A 26,299-nucleotide genomic window follows, 5' to 3' on the forward strand; every position below is an offset into this window, starting at 1 on the left:
TCGCAGCCCAGCTGCCTCTCAGCCCTACCCGCAGTCATTCTGGAAGGTCGTTCCAAAAGTCATTCTGTCACCCAGTCTAATTAGCATATTAGCTCTTTATTATATAGGATGAGGATGGTGTTATTGTACAGATGAATGCAGATGCAGAGGCTGAAGTTTAGAGAGTAGATATAAGTTATCTGCCTCCAAACTCCATGACAACCTCACTGAAGCACATGCCCCTCCCTAGATGGAGGGAACTGGGGTGTGTCCCCAGAGAGGATGGAGAGCTGTTTTGGAGAGCCTCCCATGTGAGGTGACTGAGTGATAAATGTCTGACTGTGCATAGCCCTCATCACTCCCTCCCAAACCTCCCCCCTCATCTGATGCACCCAGAAAATGTACATACTCTAGAAACATTTCTACCTAAAGGGTCAGCAGCCCCCAGGGTACCTGCCCACCTCTGTGTGTCTAGCTTTATGCCCAGCTCACGTATTCATCACGCACCTTTGGTCCATTTGCAAACAGGCTGAGGTTAGATACCGGAAGGCTAGATCATGGCTGTCCTGGGGAAGTTTGGGGTACTCTAAGAAAATACCATAGATTAGGTGGCTTACACAACAAACATTTATTCCTCATGGTTCTGGAGGCTGGGAAGTCCAAGGCCAAGGTGCTGGTGTTACAGAATTTACCAAGCAACCTAAAAATATGCAGGAGTACCGGAGGCACAGGAAAAACCCATTTATTTCCAGACGTTCCACATGTACCGGTACAGTGACTCAGGGGAGTCTGTTTCTCTCCAAATCCCGAGCAAGCCAATATGGAGGAAGATTTCCCTTTATACCCTTTGGTTTCTTTGTCCCCCAGATATGGGATGGGACTTCCAGACCTTTCTCAGGCTTTGCAAAAATCCTCATGTGTTGGGTGGGGACCCTGAGACCACATCTAAAGGCCTGGCGCCAGTACTGATTACTCCGTCTGGGAGTTGTGTATTGTTCATGAGAGGTTTATGGCCTCTGTAAAATGGGAGTAGTACTTAGGTAACAGTTCTTGCAGTACAAGATAATTAAAGAAGGGGCAGTGACTAGACTATAGACTAACAAGAGTGTGCATTAGGTTACTGGCACAGATTCAGATTGCTAGCCCCCCAAAAATGTCTCATTTTCCCCATCACCGGCAGATCCACTGTCTGGTGACGGCCCTCTTTTGGGTTTGCAGATGGCAGCTTTCTTGCTGTGTCCTCACATGGCACCGAGGGCTCTGGACTCTCCCTTTGCTTATGAGCACGCTGATCTCATCACCAGGACCTCATCTAAACCTAATTACCTCTCAAAGGTCGCACATTGGGGATTGGGACTCCAACATATGAATATGGGATGAAACACAAGCATTCAGTCCATAGTAATGACTTACCTAAAGTCTTAGGAAACAGAAGCCAGTCCTGAACTGGAAAGAACCCATTGAGAAAGTTGGGACTTGGTAGTGGAACATGGTCACTGTCTTCAAAGGTCTAAGAAGCAGCCTTGGGGACCAGAGAACACACAGGGTATAACCAAGCCTGGGAGAGCTCAACTCTGAATGTACATCACATGCTTTGTCTGCATTGCCCTGGCCAAGTACTCCAGGCTTAGGGTCATTAGAGGTGAATATATGGTCAAATCGATGGCCCATTGGTTGACCTCAGCAAGGACTATGCCTAGAAGAGGGACATTGGGGGGCGATTCAGAGGAAGCCGACTTGTTACATCAGCTTCAAAGATTCAATAAAGTCTCCAAATTACTTGTATGTCCAGACAAAAAAACGGACCTGCCATCTGGACTTGTGTTTTAACATCCCTCCGAACCTAATTATTTTTAGGACTGTACATCTTCTGAAGTCAGTGTACTCTGTATTCATTCATTTTTTCATCTGGCAAGTATTTATTTTATAGATGATCTGGGCTAAGCCTTAAAAATTCATAGATTCATTAAGCATGACCCTAGCTCTCAAGTAATCATAGTTTGGGTGGGGGATCCAGGCCAGTAACAAGCAACCAGGGTGCAGTCTTCTAGATGCGGTGATAGGGGAATAACAGGGAGAGGCTTCACAGTTATTAAAGACCTTGGGAAGCCAACTGCAGGGTTCTTCAACGCATGCCATGCCACTGAGCTACTCCCCCTTTCCCTCTTGTCTGCTCATGGCCGTCCTACCCAGGCACTGAACAGGCATTGGGGATATAGAGCTATGACCAAGCCCTGAAAGATCCTCAGTGCAGTGGAGGAGATAGGAATAAGTCAAGTAAAATATGATAACTGCTCCAAATAAAGTTATGGGGACAATGCAGAAATAATAACAGATTCTGGAAGAGAAGAAAAAGATTTGGGAAGAGGGTGTGAATTCATTAGCCCATTGAAAGAAACAGGGTTTCAATGGGTCCGTGGGAAAAATTTCCCCCGAGCTTCAGGGGCCCTAAATTCCAGGACCAGCAGGGATTGAGTTCTCAGCCCCCTCCTCTTCATAAATTGAGAAACTTGATCTAAATTGCAAAGCATAAGGTTCTTTATCTTTAAAACTGGGATGGTAATGGTGCCTACCTTATGGGGTTGCTTGTTGTGACTAATGACTGAAATGATCCTTGTGAAGCTCTGAGATGCTAGCAATTATTACTCGATCTTGTCCTCTCTCAGTTTCTATCCTCCAATACAGAAAGGCTTCATGTCTCCTCACTTGGCTGCTGCCATCCTCCCCTGACATCCTCCTCGGTCATTTCTGTTGCTATGATACCATGAGAACAGGTGTGGGGGATGGCTGCTTCATAACGCTGTGAAAGTAAACGGTATCTGGTGGGTTTGTTTCTGTTTCTGCAGAAAAGAGACAGACAGACAGAATGAGAGAGATAAAGAAACCAAGCAGATTTGTAGGAGGGCAGGTGTTAAAAGAAAAAAAAAGCCTTGATAAGCAGACAAATGGACAGATAAATAGGCATTTTGGCAGGTAGAGAGGCAAACAGCTTGTCAACGTTGTAAGGTTCTCCAGCGCTGTGAGCTGTTTTCCTGATGTAGCTGATGGGAGTTAATCTGTGATTATTGTGATTCTCTTTCCAGCTGAGTGTGGGAATTCAGTCACGGGCACTCAGGGCACTTTGCTGTCCCCCAACTTTCCTGCGAACTACAATAACAACCATGAATGCATCTACTCCATCCAGACCCAGCCGGGGAAGGGGATTCAGCTTAAAGCCAGGGTATTTGAACTCTCTGAAGGCGATGTCCTCAAGGTAACGCTGATAGATTGTTTAGCGCATGTATGTTATAGTATGCAAAAGTGTGGTCAGCATTTACTTATCTCTGTGTGAATGACCCAAACTTTTCTTCTGCCCTCCTGAGTCCCAAGATATTACCCTCAGTCACCTGGGAGAAAGTGAGAACCCAAAAAAGAAGGGGTATGTGAGTATCCCAGAATGTGGCTTAGGAGCTAACTGCTCACAAATACATACTATGTGATTGATTATGGGTTGACAACATAATAAGAATAAAAGAATAATACATTCAGTTAGAATGGCCAATGGATCATGTTTTCCATTGTGAACTCTGACCATCAACTTGGATAAAGAAGAGCTGTTTGCATGTGTGTGTGCACTAGTATAGATATGTTTGTGGATATAAATACATGTATACATATGTTTCCACATGTGTGTAAATCTGTGTCTAAGTATTCATTGGGTTTGAGGGATCTGTGTCTGTGCATACTTGTCTCAGTGTATTGTGTGTGTGTGTGTGTACGTGCTTATGTATGCCTTGAGTACATGTTCACTCGTAGACTATTCCATTGTGTCATGATGATGGCCTATGTGTGGAAGTGGGGGTAAGGAAGGTAGATTAAAGATACATGTAAGAGAAAGCAATGATAGGACTGGATGATAGAGAGGGTTGTAGACAGAAAATTGTTTAGATATTGAGCATACATATGACTTGTATTTGTGTGTGTGTGTTGATTAAGAGTGTATCTCCAGTAATGTGTGGTATGTGTGTATGCGTATAATCAGTGAGTTGACTGGAGGATTTATCAAAGAGCTGCCTTAATTAAAGTTGGTTATTAGGGAAATCTCACACAGAGTCTTCATTTTCATCCTAGGCCAGTACATTTTTTAGCTCATTTTAATACGTCTTAAACTTCACCCACACACATACTCTAGCTGTCTCTCAGTACCACTGGATTGCTTTTATTCTGGCCCCTAACATCGGCAAGACAGGACAGACCTTTAAATGCAATAGTATATAATGACAGCTCTATGCGTGTGCCCATGAAGCAGGTGAATCTTCTACGGGCTCCCCTGAAGTGACTGCAGGGACATAAAAACAGGAATGTCCTCTCTCTCTCTCTCTCTCTCTCTCTCTCTCTCTCTCTCTCTCTCACACACACACACACACACACACACACACACACACCCACACACACACACACACTTTAACACCAGGAGCAGGCAAAGCTCCTACTATGGCCTCTTCTGGCTTAACTCTTCTGCTCACCCCCACAGACTACTGGATATTTCCCTCCCCCACGCTTACTCGCCCTCTGTAATGTGCCAACAGAAAATCAACTGGATGTGTGGATGTGTAAATATTCAGTAGGTCAGAGGAAGGGACCCATCTGAGCAGTCAGAGCTAATTGCCCCTCTCTAAACAACAAAGGGAAACAAAAACTTTAAAAGCTCCTAATTTGTATTCCTAACAAGATTTGAGAGAATATTATATTTATGACACAAAAATAGGCAATAATGAAAGCAGAGCAATCTGAGATGAGGAAAGATTGAATAGAAATGAAAAACATGATCACCCAATTAAAAAATGGAATGGAGGCAATGAACAGAAGAGGGTAAACCACAGAAAAATGAAATTAGTTTATTATAAGATAAATTAGAGAGACTCTTCCACATCGCATAAGGAAATGAAAAAGAAGATGCGTTTATATTAATAAAATGTACAATCAATCCACAGTAAAACTTTATGTGCCAAATAATATAGCATGAATAAATTAAATAAAAACTGCAGAAATGTAAAAAATTTTAATAAAGTTACAGTCACCATGGAAGATTTTAATATACCTCTGTTACTCTCTGGCATAAGGATTTAGATAGCTTGAATAATGTAACAGAATAAATCTAAAGAAAGTAGGAGAAAGATACTTTTTTAAAAATATATTTTTATTGACTTCAGAGAGGAAGGAAGAGTGAGAGATAGAAACATCAATGATGAGAGAGAATCATTGATCAGCTGCCTCCTGCATGCCCCCTACTGGGGGTCGAGCCGTAACCCGGGCATATGCCCCAACCAGGAATCGAACCATGACCTCCTGGTTCATAGGTTGACACTTAACCACGGAGCCACACTGGCCGGGCAAGAAAGATACTTTTAAAGATAAAGTTAAAAATAAAAAATTAATTAAAAAGCAATTATCAACAAAACCAACTATTTCTTTGAAAACTTTAGTAAAATAGACAAACTTGGCAGGACTGATCAAAGAATGAAGAAGTCACAAATATATACTATTAACGATGGAAAAAGGAACATAGTCATAGCTAGAGTAGAGATTATGAAAATAGTAAAAAAATATTTAGGAACAACTATAAGCCAACATATCTGAAAGCTTAGATGAAATTGAACTTTTTATATATAAAAGTATTAACATCAAGAAAAAATTTGAATAAACCAATAAATTACGATTCCCCCATATTCTCCCTCAAGGGCCCTGGGCCTAGACCATTTTGCAACTAACAACTTCAAGAAACAATTAATCCTTGAAATAATTAAACTGTCTCGGAAAAGAAAAACATTAGGATCCATCTCCTAACTCATTTTATTTAAATGAGGAACAAGTAGAAACACTGACATCAAACTGAGTAAGGGCAGCATAAAAACAGAAGCTACTAGGCCAGTCTCACCTACGATCATAGGTCTAAAAATCCTAAATACAATATATTGCATCTAGTTGGGTATTAAAACAAAACTAAGTGGAATTGATTCCAGGAATGTGAGGATATGTGTCATTAGAAAAGCTCATACTTTATTTATTTGGCAACACTATGAAATTGCCATTTTTGTAGGTCAAAAGTAATTGAATATTGGCAATTTCAGCATGTGGTTCAACCTAATATCCCATAAACAGAAGAGAAAAATACACGATCCTGCCAATCAATGCCCCCCCAAAAAAACATCATGTAATGAAATTATATATCATCCATGATTTTTAAAAATATCTCATGCAATCATAGGCAGAACTTTCTTAATCTTTTAAAAAGTTTCTACCAACACCTACAGCAAACATTATTCTTAATGACAACACTTCCTGAAGATACCCAGTCAAGGCAGGTCTAAGACTGGGTATCTTCTATCACCAGTTGTATTCAACATTATACTGCCTCTCCAATGCTTCTATCACCAGTTGTATTCAACATTATACTGCCTCTCCAAGCCACTATAATTTACCTCCCCCCGCCAAAAAAAAAAAAGAAGATAGAAAGAACAAAGAAGCTATAAGATTTAGAAAGGAATATATAAAATGTCTCTTATTCCAAAAATACAAAAGAATCAACTGATAAACTATCAGAACCAATAAGACAATTCAGCAAATTGCTGGTGTTTCTACAACCAATTAAAACATGATTGGGCAGGGGGGAGGGGTGTAATCTCATTCATAATAGAAACAAAGCTATATCGTATAAACAATAAGCCTAACAATAATGTGCATAATCTTTACTGAGAAAATAAAACCTTATTTTTAAGGGCATTAAAATAAATGCAGGGAGGTTTCCTGTTCATGGATGAACAAAAGGTATGAATAGGCAGTTCACAGAAGAGAAAAGTAGAATTAATGGTAAACTTATGAAAAAATGCTCAACCTCAGTGATAACCAGGAACATACAAATTAAAGCAAGGTACCAATTCACACCCATCAAATTGGGAAAAATTAGAATGCCGGAAAATACAAAGTGTTGGTGAGGATATAAAGCAGTGAAAACGGTCATACATTATTAGTGAGATAAAATTGGTATTACTCTTCAGAAAGCAATCTGGCACTATCTGACAAAGTTGAAGATGTGCCTTCATTGCAGCCAGTTTCTCTGTTCTAGATGTGTGTCCTAGATGAACTCCAGTGCATGCATGCGTTCAAGCAGACATCAGTATTCGCATTGTTTGCCACTGTGTGTAAAAAGCTATCCATTTAGCATATTTATTTTTAAGCCAAGCCATCTTGCTGAGTTGTCAGATGTAACGGTACATGTATATCAAAACATCAAGTTGTGTACCTTAATTACATACAATTTTCATTCATCAGTTATGCCTCAAGAAAGCTGAAAAATAAAAACATCTAAAAGAGAGGGGAAAAAATAAAGAAGCTGAGATGTAGCGGATGCACATAGATTCTCCTAGATTTCTCAAGGGGACGTTCCCATCACCTGTACACAATGATTATCTGGACCATCGAAGCAATTTTCTTATAGACAAGCAATATTCTGTTAGGAAATAAATGTATACAGAGACCCTATTCCCAATAGCAATCAAAAATATAAAAATATCCAGGAATAAATACAGAGCTTTATGGAAAGGTATAAAAGACAACATGATTAAATGGAGCCAGACACTGTGTACATGGAAGATTTAGTTCCCTATAAATGCATTTTTTCTCTAATTCATACATTTAATGTTTATCAGAATTATACAGGTTGATTGTATTTTTTTCTTTTGTAGGGAAGATTTTGTTTTTGATATGAGAAAATTCTTTTTGAGTGTATCTAGGAGAATAAATATGGGAGCATATTTTTTAAGTTAAAAGAAGACAAATGAGGGAGCACTTGCCCTATTAACTATCTAATCTAATAATAGACAAATATGCAAATTGACCGCACCTTTGCTACGCCCAAGCCACGCCCACCAACCAAGCCACGCCCACCAACCAATCAGGATGAATATGCAAATTATCCCAACAAAGATGGCGGCTATTTTGCATATCGCGACAGCGTAGAAAGAAGCCAAGAGCTGCAGAAGGGAGCAAAGCTGCAGAGAAGCAAGCAAGCCTTGGGGGAGGAGAAGGGAGGAGCGGAGGCGGGGCGGGGGAGAAGGAAGTTGAGCAGGCGGGGCCGGGGGAGAAGGGGCGGGGCTTGGGGAGAAGGGAGGAGCTGAGGCGGGGCGGGGGAGAAGGAAGTTGAGCAGGCGGGGCCGGGGGAGAAGGGGCGGGGCTGGGGGAGAAGGGAGGAGCGGAGGCGAGGCCAGGGGAGAAGGAAGGAGCGGAGGCGGGGCCGGGGGAGAAGGGAGGAGCAGAGGCGGGGCCAGGGGAGAAGGGAGGAGCGGAGGCGGGGCCAGGGGAGAAGGAAGGAGCGGAGGCGGGGCCGGGGGAGAAGGGAGGAGCGGAGGCGGGGCCGGGGGAGAAGGAAGGAGAGCGGGCTGGCGGAGAAGTTAGAAAAACAGGGAGGCTGGCGGAGATCTCGGGGCTGGGGACAAGGGAGGAGAGCAGGCAGGGTGGGGTAGAGTGCAGCAGGAAACCCTATTGCAGGATTTTTCCTGCAACGGGAATGCTAGTTTGTATTATAAAACTACAGTAATTAAAACAATATGGGTCATGCACAGGAATAGACAAATAGAAGAATGCAATAGACCAGAAAGTTGACAAACAACACCAAGTTTATATAACTATATATGTGATAATGGTAGATTTAAAATGGGTATTGGATGAAATATTTGGTTTGGTTAAATGACTAATCAACCAGAACAAAAAAAAAACAGAAAAAAAAAACAAAAGGAAAACGTGGAATCTTATTCTTATACTAGAGGCCCAATGCACGAAATTCGTGCAAGAGTAGGCCTTCCTTCCCCTGGCTGCTGGCACTGGCTTCCCTCTGGCACCCGGGACCTGGGCTTCCCTCACAGCCCCAGCTTTGTCCGGAAGGTTGTCTGGTCTAATTAGCATATTGTGCTTTTATTATTATAGATCAGATGCCAAAATAAATCTAGGTGGATTTAAGGACAAAAGTACTAGAAGAAACCATTGCTTTATTTATTTATCATATATTTATTGAGTGCCTCTTACATGCCAGAGCACACATTCTGGACAACAATGTATGAATAATTATATTGGGGGTTGGGTTAGTTTTATGATGGAAATTCCTAGAGCTATTTAAGTGCTGTTGGGAAAAATATTTAATGCTTTGAAAAATATGTGCATTATATCAAGTGAAAGAGCAGTTACCATATAGCATCTATAGTTAGATGTTGTATTTATAAAAATAAATATGCATAAGGGAAGATATGCATAGAACAAAGCCTAGAAAGACAGAACAAAATGTTATGAGTGCTGAAAGTTGCTTTTATTTTAGTTGGGCTTTTCTGTTTTATAAGTTTTCTACAATGAATATTTTATCATAATGATACTTAATAAGAACATTTTGTTCTCAATGAATTAGGATGAATTATGCTTTGAAATTAAGGAAAAAATCCTGTTCCCGTTACACTTTCATTAATTAACAACAATTTCTTAATACCATCATATATCCAATGAGCGTTCAAGTTTCCAATTATCTCATAAATGTCATCATGTTTTCTAAATTTGCAGTTTATTTGCATCAGGATCTAAATAAAGTCCACACATCAGATTAGTTGCCTCATGTTTTGTTTTTGTTTTTTAATCTTATAGGTTTCTACCTTCATCTCTTTAACCCCCAGTCATAATTCACTTGTTGAGGAAGTTGGATCATTTGTCCAGTGGAATCATTCACGTTCTGGATTTGCTGACCACATCCCCAGAATATCATCCCCTGTGTTCCTCTGTCCTCTCTATCAAACCAATAGTTTGATCTGATTCCAGTTTGATTTTTTTTTTCCAGCAAAGTGACTCCATAGGTCATAGTATGTCTTCCATCAAGAAGTGCATGATGTCTGGTTGTCTCCCTTACTGTGATGTTAGCAAGTATGGACGATGAATGCCTTGATCAGTTCATTCCAATATATGTTTTAATGGGTAAAATAAATGTTATAACAGTTCGGCCGCAGCAGTAGGCTAACCCCTTTGAACTGGGACCATCTGTGTGTCTGCTGGAACGCCAGAATTGTCTCCGTCTATGAGTGACTTAAAGCCATTGCACATAGGATCTGGAAACAGACTTGAAGCCCCCAGGGGCCTAAACAAATCTCTGTAACATATAGCACTGTTAGCTTGAAGGATGGCTTCCTTTCGAAGGCTTTGCCTCATAAATCGTAGAAGGGAAATATTGTCGCAATTTGCTGGCAGCTGGCACCACATTCTGTGCCATGCACAAATATTCATCGCCCACCCATAGATCCCATCTTTGATATTTACCAAAGCAGCAGGGGGTCCTTCACTCAATCACAACTTCTGTTATTATTTGTACAATTATCTGGAAAGGAGCAGCAACCTTGAGACCTGGGAGGCCAGTTCATTATTCTGATGATTGTTGACTTGGCTGGTGCTCAGAAGTTCAGGGGACAGATGGGACAGGGAAGCCAGATGCCGGCACGATCCCACCCCTGGCAAGCCCGGCAGGCCCTCACTGGAGTCCTTATTTTAGGAGAGAAGGAGCAGAGACTGAGCTTGAGGAAGGGAAGGTACCATGACATGCTGGTCATCTTAACTCCATCCTGCCTGGATCCCAGCGGCCATGTCCAGAAAAGTGGTCAAGACTGAGGCGACTGCCGCAGTGGGGTGGGGTCAGGCAGGAGGACAGCTGTCTCATCTCCTGAAAGGACAGGACCGAGTGTCTAGCGATGCAGAGATGTCTAATGCTTTCAGCGTGCCTGTCTGCAGAAACAGATGGCTTGGGCAGGCAGCCAGCCCCAGCCTGGCCTCCCTAGGCTGCTGAAGATTAAGCTGCTGCCCTATGGGGGCTAGGGGAACAAGAGCAGATCTCCACTGGAAAGGTCAGAGCAGCAGGCAGTTCCTAGAGACTGGGCTCACACTGAGATGGGCTGGGCTCAGAACCGGCACCAATGGAGCCAAGCTCAGTTGCTAGCTCCACTCGCCATCTTCCTTGTATCTGGTGACTCATTGCCCCGACCGCCCCCCCTCCCCCCAAAAAAAAGTTGTTATCGATGTTGAACTCTGAGACCAGGGACTGTGGGTGAGAAGCTGTTGTTCGAAATCAGGTCATGCTGCTGACGTTGGGTTGGGGTCTCCCCTTGTGTCCAGGTCTATGATGGCAACAACAACTCTGCCCGTTTGCTTGGGGTGTTCAGCCGCTCGGAGATGATGGGGATGACTTTGAATAGTACATCCAGCAGCCTGTGGCTTGATTTCATCACCGACGCCGAGAACACCAGCAAGGGCTTTGAGCTGCAGTTTTCCAGTAAGTCTTGCTTGCTTCTGAGTGGACGAGAAGTCAGGCTGTCCCTGGTTGGGAGGTTGGACTCTGGGTCATCATCCATCACAACTAGTTTACTCTAACTGGCGCATGCTTAGTTGCTTGTTTCCTCTAAGGCAGTGGTTCTCAACCTTTCTAATGCCACGACCCTTTAATACAGTTCCTCATGTTGTGGTGACCCCCAACCATAAAATTATTTTCGTTGCTACTTCATAACTAATTTTGCTACTGTTATGAATCGTAATGTAAATATCTGTGTTTTCCAATGGTCTTAGGCTCTACAGCAGCGGTTCTCAACCTGTGGGTCACGACAGGACCGCTGCTGTAGAGCCTAAGACCATCGGAAAACACAGATATTTACATTACGATTCATTAACAGTAGCAAAATTACAGTTATGAAGTAGCAACGAAAATAATTTTATGGTTGGGGGTCACCTCAACATGAGGAACTGTATTAAAGGGTCGCGGCATTAGAAAGGTTGAGAACCACTGCTCTAAGGCATTGTGCCTGGGATTGGGAAAAGCTGCCACTTTTCAAACCGTAGCTCTTTGGTTTAAACTGGTGATTAACTGAGTTGAGGGCATACCTTTTAGTCACTAGTAACTTTATTTTTTTAATATATATTTTTTTATTTCAGAGAGGAAAGGAGAGGGAGAGAGAGAGATAGAAACACCAATGATGAGAGAGAATCATTGATTAGCTGTCTCTAGCACGCCCCACACTGGGGATCGAGCCTACAACCAAGCCCACAACCCAGGCATGGGCCCTGATGGGGAATTGAACAGCGACCTCATGGTTCATAGGTTAATGCTCAACCACTGAGCCACACCAGCCTGGCTAGTCACTAATACTTTAAAAATAATAAACACATCGCCAAAACCGGTTTGGCTCAGTGGATAGAGCGTCGGCCTTCGGACTGAAGGGTCCCAGGTTCGATTCCGGTCAAGGGCGTGTGCCTTGGTTGCGGGCACATCCCCAGTGGGGTGTGTGCAGGAGGCAGCTGATCAATGTTTCTAACTCTCTATCCCTCTCCCTTCCTCTCTGTAAAAAATCAATAAAATATATTAAAAAATAAAATAAAATAAAATAAAAATAATAAACACTAAGGCTTTTAATTAAAGCCACCAAAGATAGCCTTTGCTATTTATGGCATTTATAAAATAATATTCAACTACAGCCAGATGTAAAAAAGATGCAAATGTTAATGGATAATTGTTAGTTTTTACTACTTCCTAAAGAGCTAAGTCTTGATTCTTGCCCTCTTTTTGTGATTTTAACTTTCTTCTTTACTCCTGGGATTTTGAAAATGGAAAGCACCCAGGTTTGTACGCAGCCCTGGAGTACTTGGGGGTCACATCCCCATATTTTGGTTCTCCTGCCATTTGACTCATTTATTTGAGCTTCTGTTTGCCCAGTACATAAAAAGAAATGTACTTTTATAGACTATTTTAAAATCCAGTGAGTATCCATCAGCCGATGAGTGATGAAACAACATGTGTTATGGAATGTGTGACCACCAAAAAGGATGAAATACCTGATTCATGCTTCAACACGGATGAACCTTGGAAGCATGATGCTCAGTAAAGGCCACATGTTATATGATCCACTTATAGGAACTGTCCAAAACAGGCCAAGCCACAGAGACAGAGGGCAATCGGGGCTGCCTGGCCTGGGGGAGTTGAGGGAAATGTGGATGGGCTTCTCTTGAGGGGATGAGAACGTCCTGTGTCAGCTGTCTTTATTGGTGCACAACTGCGCAAAGGTACTGAAGATACTCTGTTGTACATGCTGGAGGGTGGATGTTTAGTATGTGAATTATTTCCCAATAAGTCTGCTAGAGAAAACACAGCCAGTGAGGCTACTCAGGATCCCTGTCCCCAGGCTCAAGGCCATCTGACAGGGGGCTGTGCGGGTCCCGGAGGGCGGATCAGTGGAAAAGGGACTCAGCAGAGTCGTCGAGTTCCATTCCCATCATCTGAGATGGTATGACTTCGGAACAATGTATTTAACCTTCCTAAGTCAATGTTCTCAGCTGTAAAATACACCTAGTCATACCTTCCTGTGAGACTCCCGTTAATAACAAGCAAGAGAGCACGTGAGGCACTGTATCCCAGGAGCTCTGTAGAGGTTTCCTTCTCCAGCCTTTGCAATAGAGCACATTTAAGCAGGAATGACGGAGGCGTGAAACATACGTTTAAAGCAACTTTACCACCAGAACGTCTCGGTGAGCAAAACTGAAAGAACAGCTCCCACTTAGCAAAATGCTTTGGGGTCAAACAGAAGAAACAGAAAAGTCAAAAACTATGCCTGAAAGCCATGCCTGGAGAAATAACTAAAATCATTTGCAGCCAGCATCGGGGGAATGAATACTCCATAATACACCCTCACCCGAGCACAGCAATGTGACGCCCGAGCAGCGAGTCCCTCAGAACTAGAGACACGTGTTGCTGGCTCCCTCGAGGAAACGGGCTCCGAAGGACTGGTTTCTGCCACGGCTGGTCTTGCTTACCCTTTCTTTTCTCTCTTGCCAGGTTTTGAACTCATCAAATGTGAGGACCCGGGAACCCCCCAGTTTGGCTACAAGGTTCACGATGGAGGCCAGTTTGCAGGGAGTTCTGTGTCCTTCGGCTGTGACTCTGGGTACAGCCTGCGGGGCAGCGAGGAGCTGCTGTGTCTGAGCGGGGAGCGCAGGACCTGGGATCGACCTCTCCCCACTTGTGTCGGTAGGAGGCCCCCTGCTTGCCATTGTCATACATTTAGCAAGTGGGACCAGAGCCGAGTCAGGCCCCCAGATTCATAACGCTGGTGACAGAGGAGCGGGAGGAGAGTGGACAAGAAAGAAGGTGACGGAGCCTGGGTCCAGGGCATAAACTATCTTAAGAAGGAATAGAACAATGAACTAGTGACTCCCTATGCCTGGGTGCTTCCAGGGTGTCAGCAGAGGCTCTCAGAAGCCTTATCCACATGCCACAGACTGGAGAAGCCTGATCCAAGGCAGAGTGAGAAATTGGAAAAACACGCCATTCTGTCTGTCTAGCCTTTCACCTTTCTGTCTAGCCTTTCACCTTTCTGTCTAGCCTTTCACCTTTCACGCCATTCTGTCTGTCTAGCCTTTCACCTAGCTGTCTGTCTAGCCTTTCACCTTTCACGCCATTCTGTCTGTCTAGCCTTTCACCTTTCACCCAGCTCCCTGCAATATTACCCTTCCTGCTGTGTCCTGCTCCCCAGCCCCAAATAGCAGGCCTGCCCTCTCTCCATCCCCACCCCCTTGTCCCACCACCTCAGTGTGTCTGCACTGGCTAATCTCATAGGAACAAAACACCCACTGGGAAAACATGTAAGGGCCATGTGACAGGATTGGTGCCAGCATGTATGTAGGCAGAGAAATACAAACAGAAAGAAAAAAGCGTTTTTCCCTGCCCTTGGGGAGCCCATACTCTAGCAGGGAGAACAGACACATGAGCAGATCATTAATAATACAAGATAAGCACGGTAAGAAGGGTTACGTGCCGAGTGTTGGAGGCTTTGAGAAGGGTTTGCACAGGAGGTGATATTTCAGTTGAGACTGAAAGACGGGTAAGAACTCACCAGCAGGCGGAGTGGGGTGGGGGTGGCCCTTCTAGCTCAGGCACGTGCACCAGCGTGGTGGACAGTGTTAACAGCCAATAGTCTTTTCCCTTAGCCAAATACATTGTAACAGGATCTTCAACACTGTTAGGCAGCAGTGTCCAAAGGCAAGGAGTTTAAGCCTATAGGCCAGGGTAGTGGCCTCTACACAGCCTCTAGAGTCTTCCTCTCTCTGTGTTTGAGGTTGACTCAGTCTGCAGTCATGCCCCATCCTCTCTTCCTGCATCCCTGTTTTCATCCCCTTCTGTCACACACGTGCCAGGCCCTGCACTAGGCCCCAGGAATCGAGAAGAGCAGGTCCCAGCCAGCGAGGGAGACACATGCATAGGCAGACACGGGTAGAATGCCGCAGGCAAGCCAGAGCGAGCAGAGTGTGAAGGAGAAAGGATGATTCACGTTATAGGCCATTTACTTGCTTGCCGAAAGGATTCACTGTCAGGTTCTTTTGCCAGTTGGACTGAACTTTGAGGAAGCGCTCGAGCAGTGCTAGTAAGAATATTTATGCTTTGAAACTCAGAAGCCTTCCCCCTTGGGACTCCCTCGGACCCCACTCAGGGGAGTGAGGCTGTGTATTTGGGATTGTGGGTGTATATTTTTACACATGTCACGTCATCGTAGACTTGATCGAGGTCTCCCAGCAATGACTCCTGTGACTTACACATCCAGGTGTGTGCTTCATTGATGAGTGTGTGCCACAGCCCAACGGGGCAGCCAGGGTTCTGGGACGGGAAGAAGGAGCAGGACCAGGAAGAGTAGAGTCCAGTCGTCTTGACAGGGACTCTGCTGCAGGCTGGCCGCCTGGCCCCTGCTGCCCACCTGCCAGTCCTCCGAGAACGTGGCCTGTGAGGAGAGCAGCCGTGTGTCCGGAAGTGCTCCCAGTGCTGCTCCTCCCAACACTCGCTTTCTCCAAAGCCAGGCGGCTTCTCCATCTGGAATGGGGAAGGGAGCGCTAGCCAAGAACAGGGTCCTTTCCTCCGCCTTTCCGGCTTCCTCTTCTATTTGTGGGGCTGACAGTCTTCCTCTCCCCACCCTGCTCGCTGCTAGGGGCCCATTCCATCCTGCGTCTGTCAGCCAGGTTGACTTCACTCACCCCAACAGCACCACAGAGTGAGGACTCCAAGTGAGGCTGGAGCTGAGAATCTGGTCTCAGGAGCACTGGCAGAGAGCCCCTCCCCCAGCCCTGGCGTAGAGGTCCTGTGTCCAGCCATAGTGCCCTAGACATGCTTAATGGGTCCATTATAGCAGCAGGTGAAGGCCAGTCTTCTGTTTGTGACGTTGATCCCACCTTCTGTTTCTTCCAGGATCTTGTCTATCAGTCATTCCCTTTCCTGAAAGCTTTGCAATAAATCTCCAACCCTTCATTTTCCTGCTCCCCTGATTCAGACCTTTATAGTAATTTTCCTGGGAAGCAATACGTTTTTTTCATTTATTGGATCACCCACCCATCTATTCATTTGATAAGCATTTATTAAAACATCTCTCATGTGCCAAACACTGTACTAGACACTTGATATGAAAATATGGGTAAGACAAGGTTTCTGCTTCCAAGGAGCTTATAGTGTAGAGGAGGTAGACATGATAATAGCATGTTGCATGTGCTGTGATAAAACCTGTTCATGCACCATATGCATGTACCACATTGTTTATCCATTGACCAGTTGATGTACATGTGGGTTGTTTTCAGTTTTGGGTCATTATGAATAATGCCGCTGTGATCATTTGGGTACAAGTTTTTGTGTGAAAGTATGTTTTCATTTCTCTTGGGTATATACCTAAGCACAGAATGGCTGGGGTTGTATGATAACCCCAAAGGGGCTGCACCATTTTAGATTCTCACCAGTAGTGGGTGAGGGTTCCAGTTTCTCCTCATCCTCACCTACACTTATTAGTGTCTGTCTTTTTTATTTTAGCCACACTTGCAGCTGGGAAGTGGCATCTCATTGTGATTTTAATTTGCATTTTCCTAGTGATTGCTGAGGATAAATACCTCTTTATGTACCTCTTTGCAGAAATGTCTATTCAAATCCTTTGCCCATTTTTTTCCCCATTTTTAAATTGGTTTGTTTGTCTTTTCACTGTTGAGTTGTAGGAGTTCTTTGTAGTTTCTGAATACAAGTCCCACCCAGGGGTATTCTGTATGCAGAGCTCGGTCCCCCTGGAATGAATGAGAGGTACTCGGGGACATAGACGAGAGGAAGCACCAAGTGATCGCTGGCAGCACAGGCCACCCCATGAAGCTCACTCTTTGGGGATTTCTTTCAGCTGAGTGTGGAGGGACAGTGAAAGGAGAGGTGTCGGGGCAGGTGCTGTCTCCCGGGTATCCAGCTCCCTACGAACACAATCTCAACTGCATCTGGACCATCGAGGCTGATGCTGGCTGCACCATTGGGTAAGTGTCTGGCTGGCCAAGTGACCATTGCCAAGTGACCATTCAGGGGAATCATCACCAGCCACTCAGCTGGTAGCCGGTCCCGCCCACCTCACCTGGTGGCCCCGTGATCAGCAGGGGTCGTAGGACCCCAGGCTTGGGCTGGGCCCATGGAGAACCTGGAAAAGCCAGTCTTGGCCTCACAGGGCTGCCACCCAAGTTCACACGACTCTGTGGTCTAGATGGCACAGTTACAGCAGAGTGACTGGGGGCATGGGCTTGATGTCATGTGAACCCCAGTTTGAATCCTAGGACCTTGGCTAACTGAGTCTTTTATCCTCTGTGACTTACTGTCTCCTCTGGATTGTGGGTTATAATACCAGCTTCTCAGAGACGCTGTATGCATTGTGCTCAGCACAGTACTTGGAACATAGTAAATATTTAACCGTGGCTCTGTGGTCGTTTCTCTGACAGCAGTAAGGGTCAGCCTAAGTTGTATGAGCCAGATTACTTCTCTTTCTCAGTCTGAGTTTCCTCAACTGTAAAATGAGGACAAAATTCTTACGGTTTAGGGTTGTGGAGAGAAGAATTACAACGTCCAGCAAGGAAAGACGGAAGAAAGAAAAAGGAAGGGAGGAAGGAAGATTGGCTCAGGTGTAAAGGTAGTTATATGACTAATACATCCATAATAGTCTCTCAGTAAATATGAAATGAGCAGTGAGTGAATCGAGAACATAATGACTCATTTACTTTAGTGTTCAGTATGCAAATAAGGAGGAGGTCTTCCCCTTTTCCTCCTTGGAGCATTGCTCATTCATGCACTCTCTTCATTCATTCAGGTAACAACTCTCTGTTTGATACCTGGCAGTGCCCATGCGAGGTGCTGGCTTTGTGCAGATGAATGAGACCCTGTCACTGTTGACAGAGAGGAGAAGAGTGTGCACAGAGTGAGGTGAGGGCAGAAGGAGGAGGGCTATGAAAGGCAGGACAGGAGGAGACCAGAGATTTCCCCCTGAAGGACGAAGAGAGGTTGCCAGGTGGCCAAGGAGAAGGATTGGTGGGAGGGGAAGGGCCTTCTGGGCAGAGGAATTGACCCAGGTGCCCAGGCTCGAGCTGGAAATGGTCCACAGGGCGGGAACATCGCCTGCGATCTGGTGGGAGGTGGGCAGCAGAGGGAGATAATGCTGGGGAGCCCGCTGCGGCCCGGCTCGGGGCTGCGACGCTGGGTCTGGACCTGTCAGCAGCCTGTGGGAGGGCATGGGATCGACTGGGTCCGGGAGCCGAGTGAGGAAACTGCCTCCAAATGTGGGTGGGTGAGGACGCCTGGACCTCGATGGCCACAGTGGGGATGGAAGAAGGAACAAATGCAGGAGACATGTAAGTGGTCACCCAGCTGGTCTCCCTCTCCTCATAAACATGGAAATGGAGGTTTCTTCTTTGTCCCCGTGTCTTGTTGTGTAGCACACTGTCAACGTCACAGACAAGTGGAAAGAACAGCACACCCAGAACCTGCGGACCCGCCACCGTTGCGAGTATTTCGCCATATTTGCTTGCTTTTCCCTTTTCATCCTTTTTTCTCTTTTTTTTTTTCTGAATCGCTCAAAAATGCATTGTGGACCGTGACACTTTGTTCCTACGTACTTGGCAGCATCTTCTAAGGAGAAGGATGCGCTCCTCCGGACAGCAACATTAGCCTGCCCAGGACTAAGGTTTAGGACAAGGGCTGGGGGAGAGCAGAGCAGACAGGAGTGGCTGACAGCGACAGTACGGACGCAGTGACAGGAGTTCAGGGCAGGATGGGGACCATGATCACTTACGGGAACAGTGGGCGTGGGGTGGGCTGGGAGATCAGGGGCGCCCTTCCTAGCTGTCGGGGAGAGAGAACCCAGACACATGCAGGCAGTGTCCTCTCCCGTGTGGCACAGCAGGAACTGTGAAGTCACAGGGCATGCCAGTGTGTGTGAGGACCCGAGGTGGGAATAGCAGGGAGAAGGTGAGGACGGTTCAGTCTGCCACATGGACGGCTTCTTGAAGCCAGTGCCAAGTGAGCAGAGATGGGCTTCCCAGATGCCCTGAGAGCTGCCCAGAGGTGGAGATGATTGACAGCTCATCTCCCCCTTCTCATTCAGCCCCCACCCCAGCTTGCCTTCCCAGTGTGGGGGGCAACTATGGGCACTTCGTACTCAGCGTGTCTTCTCTGTTCCTCTCCCTTTCTCTCCCTCTCCTCCTCTCTCCCTCTCTCCCTCCTTCTCTCTCCCACTCTACCTCTCTCCTCTTCCTCCCTTTCTCTGTCTCTCTCCCTCGCCATCCCCATACACCCCTCACTTGGATAACCAGCAGCAAATGTAAGGCGATTCATAATTAGACAGAATTAAGACAAACACATGTAGCCCCTTTTGTATTCGAGTTTTTATTCAGAGTAAGCTTTCGTTACTATTTCTTAAATGTGAATATCTTTATAGACTTTTTATAAGAATCTATATTCTTTTTTTAAGAATTCAAAATGCAAACAAGAAAGATGTTTATCAAGTAGAAATCAGAAGTGCCCATAATCTCACTTGGTTCTCCTCCACACACTATCGATAGCCGTGCTACTTGGTATGCCAATACGACATGAAGCAAGTGCAACAGACGTGGTTCCCAAAGCAAGGTCATCTCTATGCGCGGCTCGCTCACCTGCTTTTTGTTTCACTATTTAGTCATGTATCACCCTCTTATTGTGTCAATATATATAGATCAGCCTCTTCCTGTTTGACGGCTGCAGGGAATGCTAATGTACGCACAACCATCATTTATTTAACGGCTCCTCGTTGATAAAGTGGATATTTTCAGGTTTTCACTCCAGTAAACATCCTTACACATGAATCTTTGAACAGTCGCTCAGTTGTTTTCTTAGGATATATTCTTGAAAGACAAATACAAGACACGTGACCTCAAATTTCCCTCTAGCGGGTGCAACGATTTCCTCTCCACCGGAAGCCCGCTTCCGCACACGGCACCTCGGCCGTGGCCAGTCCTGGCGGCGTTCACCAGTTTGGTGGACAAAATGACATTAAATTGTCTTTGCTGCTTCAGGTTCTTTGTTTATGTTCCTTGGGGGAGTTTATGTTTTCCATATAGAGCGTTCAACTCGGTTCATTTCTAAATAGTCTATCATTTCAGTTTAGATTTCCTTTTAACCTGAGCACTTATGTTTTAGAAGTTACTAAGTGGTTATATATATTTTGTATGATCTTTTGTTATTATTTTTATTTTTACTGCATTGTACCCTTTCTGCTTTTCGAATTTTTGTCTTTTGTTCTATGAATGTCCGAAGTAAAAAGAATATAGGGTTTTATGTATTTCTTTTACATCAAATGTATTATGCTTTCTTTCAAACAAACATAGTATGCTTTTTCTTTGTTTTCCTTTATTTTCAGCTCTTCCTGTTGTCAGCAGACTTGATTTAATGGGCTTGGTCTTCCCTCTAGTGATTTGAAAGTTCTAGATCCTGTTTTTATTCTGCCAGTGATCTTGTCTTTTCATTAATTCTGTTTTCAACAATATTTATCCTGGTATTTCTCCCTCTTTCTTTTGGAAATCTTGTTTTTACTTTTGTTTCTGTTTCCAAGAAGCTGTATTCTTTGTTTACCGATTGCTCTTGGCAGCCTATTTTTGTTTTTATCCATGTGTTATCATCTTGCGTCTCTCTGAGAATACTACTTATGTTTAGTTTTACAATGTCTCCCGCTTTTCCCTGCATTAACTGCATTGTATGGTTGGACCATGTGGTCTGACTATTCAGCTCGATTCCTCTGAAGAGCTGTTTCTCTTTATATCCTCAGCATTTTGTCATTTATTCAGCATCAATTTGTAGCTGAGACCTGGGCTCTAGCACCAGACCACCTGCCATGCCACTAGCTGGGTAGCTTAGGAAGCTCTTCAAGCAGAACTCTGAGCCTCAGTTCTCTCATCTGCAAAATGGGGATTTAAAATAGTACCTGCCATCTCAGTTTGCCCAGAGGATTAAGTTAGTTAACATAAACACTTAGAACAGTGCGTGGCATGTGATTCCCAAGTGATGGGCAGGCCCTCCGGGAGTCAGGCAGGTGGTTGTGGTTGTTAAACACCCTCTGAGCGCAGCAGGCTGTAGGTTACCCCTCAGTCACAGGTGGTGGGTGCCAGGCTGTTGGTGGGAGCAGGTGTCAAGCAGTCCCCCCCTTGGGTGTGCCAGATGGGAGGGGATGGGAGACAGCCCACAGGCCAGGCCCTGAGACTGTTCCCAGGGGCACAGACAAGAGAAAGCTTGCGGATGCCTCCCCCCACTCTGACCCAGCCCAACCAAGTGTGGGGAGTGACCAGAGGAATCTGAGGGCAAGCTCAGCCCAGAAGGCCGGGCCAGGATAGTCCCCCTCCAGGAGTGCCAGGAGGGACAGTGGTCAGGCTGACCCTTCCTGGATGTGCAGTCAGACCCGCCTGGAACAGGGACACCTGCAGCATTGTGTCTGACAGCCGGGAGTGGGGCAGGCTGCTGGTGAGCTCCGGCCAGGCTTGGCAGCTAGCAGCAGGAGAGCAGACCCATGAGCTACTCCTGCCACATCGCTTTCTTCTGTGGTCAGAATGTAAAACATGGATGTTTTATCCCATGTGGTGGGGCCTCTTCTCAATTTCCACTGTTGGGCTGGAATTTTCCTTTTTCTGATCCGTGGGCCAGCTCAGATGAAAATTGCCAAAGAGAGGGAAACAATGCCTTTTGCTGTCTGTCCTGCCCTCTACCCAACATTTATCAAACACCTGCAGCCTACTAGGTTCTGGATCCGTTATTATTGTGCCCATTTTATAAATGAGCTCACTGAGGCCCAGAGAGGATGACTGTCTCACAGTTAGCCAGTAAGGTGGGTTTCCATCCCGTCTGTCTAGCCCTAGTCTTTCCTCTTCCCAGCCTGCCATTCCGACCCTGGTTTAGTTCCAGTTAACAGAACACGAGCACCTTGTGTTCATGAGCACCCTCCCTGTGCCCAGCTGTGTATGCTGTGCCGTGGGAAACACGCAGGTCAGCCCACGGCTGGCTCTTGTCTTCCAGGGGCTCACGTGTGAGGGGGGAAATAGTCAAACAGGTGCTCCAAGACAAGGTAGATGCTGTAAGCAAGTCAAGTTCAGTAAGAGAGCAGAGAGAGATGTTCTGCCTGGAGGTGCAGAGGCGAACATTCTAATTGATGGGAAGGAGAGTAAAGGCAAGAACACAGGGGACATAGGGTCTGACCGCGAGACAGGCCTCCCTTGATGTGGCTGGAGCCTGCTTGGGGCTAAGGGGAGAAGGAGGGATGGATATAAGGTTTCGTGAGTAGAAAAGGGTCTCTGAATGGATTTCTCACTGTAACAAGGACCCACTGGAATATTGAGAAGACAGTAATGACATTCAGTTCAATTAAAAATCCTGGAGCATTTACTCAGTGGCAGGCATTCTGCCAGGCACCGAGCATATAAATATGAATACAAAACAGTCTTTCCCCTTGAAGACCTCGGTCTTACAGACAAACGCTCTAGGGTTAGGAATGGAAATAGGACGAGCGACCAGAGCGGCGTGGGCAGATGGAGGTCCACGCTTCCCCGGAACGAGCCTCTGCAGGTTCCATCCAGGCCTGCGCCCAGGATGCGGTTCCTGCCCTCTGGCTCCGCCCTCCCTGGGCTTTTGTCCTCGTGGTCACCCAGCAGCTGCTGCAGCTCCAGGCATCGTGTCTGTGTTCCAGTTTCAAAGAAGAGGGACGGGCACAGAGCCTTCTCCTCGTGAGAGTGTGCGTCTTTATTCGGGAAGAGCCACCATCCTTGGAGACATCATCCCACATCTCATTAGTCGGAACTCGCCAGGCCTGGCTGAGGGAAAGCAGGAAGTCAGTTTGGTTTTGCTTTTAGAGTTTCAATAGGAAAGACAGACAGATGAGAGGTTTGGAAATGGAGTGCAGGTAAGTGCGTGCTATGGGTTCTAACATAATGAGATACATGCTATAGCGTACATAGGTTTAGAACACAATAGGAAAGCATTTGCAGGGATAGTTCATAGTTCCGGGCGGCAGCTGGGGGCAGGGTATCCCCGAGACGAAGTGCTGGCCTCGCTGCATCTCAATGGCAGCGGCAGTTCCCCACGCAGGTGCAGGGGAGGGCCTCCCAAACGTGGAGCGAAGGACAGCCAGCGTGCACAGCTGCTCGGGAAAGGTCGTTGTCTGGCGCGACTCAGTGTTGCCGCTTCAGGAAGATCAGGGGCAGCAACACAGAGCGAACTGGCTGTGAAGCCGGAGAGGAGTCTCGTGTAACTGTTTGAGGGGCCTGCTAACATTCAGAAGAACTGGGTTTTGTTTCCTGAGTACAGATGGCGCTGGGCTGAAAGCTCTATGGTCTGCCTCCATGGAGGGGGAGGCAGGAAAGGGGAAGGGACGGTCCTGTGCAAGCGAGCTTTCCCTGAAGACCCTGGGGCCCGTGCAAGGCGGAGAACTCACTGTTCCTGGGAGCTCTGATTTCTGCTTCTAACACCCATGTGGTCATAAAGCTCATTTTAGCTAATAGTCCCAGTTGGTTGATTTTTAATCATAGGGATTAATGCAGAGGGCAACCTGGAAACTCCGTTCTTGGCTGTCAGTCTCAAAGCAGAGGGATTACCAAAAGGGTGGATGGAGCAGAGTGTTGATTAACCAGAACCCCTGCCCGGTGGAGCTTGTCTTCCTGGGAGGGTGCTGGACTAGACACAACATCTGGCTGTGCCTGCAGCCCAGACTCCCCCGCTGCAGCTTAGCATCGCCACAGGGCGCCGGTCCCCACCGTGCTCAGGGCTGCTTCCCCCTAACCAGCGAGCGGGCAGCTGGCCCAGAGGAGGCAGAAGGCACCAGAAGTGGAGCTTCTGTTCACATCTCTTGCCAGGAATGGTGGCCGCAGGTTGAGCAGCTTCCAGAAGGTTTATCCGTGAGCAGTGGCAGGAAGTTAAATCTTAAACAGAGCAGGCCCGTGTACTTGCACTGTGAGAGCTGACCTCCTGAGCGGACGGAGCAGCTAAGCCTTTGTCAGAGTTAAGGTTTCAACAAATCGGGGAATAGTCGAAAGGAACACAAAAGGTGTTTGAAGGAGAGGCTGTGAGTAACCTGGTGGGTATGAATGTAGCTGTAAGAGTGCTGGTGCTCTCTGGCAATTTAGTTTTTCACGGATGACCTCTAGAAAAAGAAGCATGGAGTACTTCAAATTATCCGAGAATAATAATCCAGCTGAGCTACACTGGAGGCTTGCATTGGCCACACATGAGCTTGACCGCCAGTTTACAGTCCCGGGAATGGATTCCCACATCTCTCAGGGGAAAATAAACAGTTCAACCAAAGAAATCCAGGATGTTGGTGGGCCACACTGGACCAGCATAGATCCCTCCCTTCCAAAAGGTAATTAACAAGTAAGCAAGACAAATAAAATCAACTTGTGGTGGCACTAAAACATAGCATTCTCAAAGAGAGAGAGAGAGAGAGAGAGAGAGAGAGAGAGAGAGAGAGAGAGAGAGAGAGCCATTTCCCTAAAGAGATAGAAACATATTTTCTGAAAATATTTTATAATAGTAGACAGAAGGAAATTTAAATGAGTAGATAATCTCATTTAAACATAAGAAATAGGGTTGATAAGTAGCAGAAGATGGATGAGAAAGTGGTTGAGGGGAGCTTCTGAGATCGAAAGACAGTGATGGAGACAAGTGAACAATGCAAAGGAACTAAATACATGGTAACAGTTAAAATCCACAGTAGCAGTATTTGCCTCGTAAGAAACATGAGCATTGAAGTAGGAAACTCGCTGGAGAATCTCTCTGAGACTGCAGAAAAAATTATGAAGGTATGAAAGTAATGTAAGAAAAGTTGCCAACTGTGGAAGACAGAGTGCCAGTCCAGGCAGATAAATGAAGGGGGACAATGAGCAAATAGAGCAGAAGGTAAAATAAAATACAAAATGTCAGCTAACACCCTGAGAAGGGGATGGGGGGGGCGGGGCAGAAAGATGGAGTTACCAGTGCTGAAACTTCCTTGGTGAATTGAAAGGACTCCCTGAGATCTAGACAAAAGGATGTAGATACCAAATGAAAAAGAAAACTGTACCAACAATAATAAAAAATCCCTAAAAGCCCTGGCAGGTTAGAGCGTCAGCCTATACACCAAAGGGTCACAGGTTCGATTCCTGTCCAAGGGCATGTACCTGGGCTGCAGGTTGATCCCCAGCCCTGGTTGGGGCACGTATGGGAGGCAACCAATCGATGTGTCTCACATTGATGTTTCTCTCTCTACCTCCTTCCCTCCCATCCACTTTCTCTAAAAAATCAAAGGAGCCCAGCCAGTGTGGCTCAGTGATTGAACGGCCACCTATGAACCAGGAGGTCACAGTTTGATTCCCAGGTTGTGGGCTCAATTCCCAATAGGAGTTGTGCAGGAGGCAGCCAATTAATGACTCTCTCTCATCATTGACGTTTCAATCTCTCTCTCCCTCTCTCTTCATCTCTGAAATAAATAAAAACATATATATTTTTTTAATTAAAGGGGAAAATTATCCTTTTGTGAAGATTAACAAAAGAAAACAAAATCCCTAAAAGCATTTGGCAAAATACTCACACAGGTAAGCATACAATCAGGTCTTATGAAATAAAACAGTCATTTATGAAAAACAAGAAACATAACTAATCCAAAGCCTAGCATGTCTTCTCTGTGATATCAAAAGCCAAAGCCAGTGGTATTATGAGACTCAACCATTGCTGATTTAGCTGGAATACAACATGTACCAAAGCCACAGAAAATTGGCACTCGAGCCCCTTGAAGAACTGGCAAAGACCTTGCAGATGGCCCCGACAATATCAGGTCCTAATGCCTAGAACCTATAAACGTTTCCTTATTTGGAAAAAGGATCTTTGCAAAATGTGATTAAATTAAGGATTTTGCTAGATGATCTGAGTGGGTCCTAAATGCAGTGTCCTCATAAGAGGAAAGCAGAG

At 45.7% G+C, this 26,299-nt stretch overlaps 1 protein-coding gene across 1 annotated transcript in view; it reads left to right on the forward strand.

Moving 5' to 3' along the window:
- The window catches only part of CSMD2 (CUB and Sushi multiple domains 2), a gene marked incomplete at its 5' end in the record, with an annotated part of 537,662 nt that overhangs the window by 380,593 nt on the left and 130,770 nt on the right, over positions 1 to 26,299 (forward strand). Inside the window, 4 exon segments of the mRNA XM_079778373.1 lie at positions 3,063 to 3,232; positions 11,152 to 11,308; positions 13,856 to 14,047; positions 17,214 to 17,340. Of these exon segments, the coding sequence (XP_079634499.1) occupies positions 3,063 to 3,232; positions 11,152 to 11,308; positions 13,856 to 14,047; positions 17,214 to 17,340 (646 nt within the window).

The sequence above is a fragment of the Cnephaeus nilssonii genome, assembly GCF_951640355.1.
Source record: "Cnephaeus nilssonii genome assembly, chromosome: 7".
NCBI lineage: Eukaryota > Metazoa > Chordata > Mammalia > Chiroptera > Vespertilionidae > Cnephaeus > Cnephaeus nilssonii.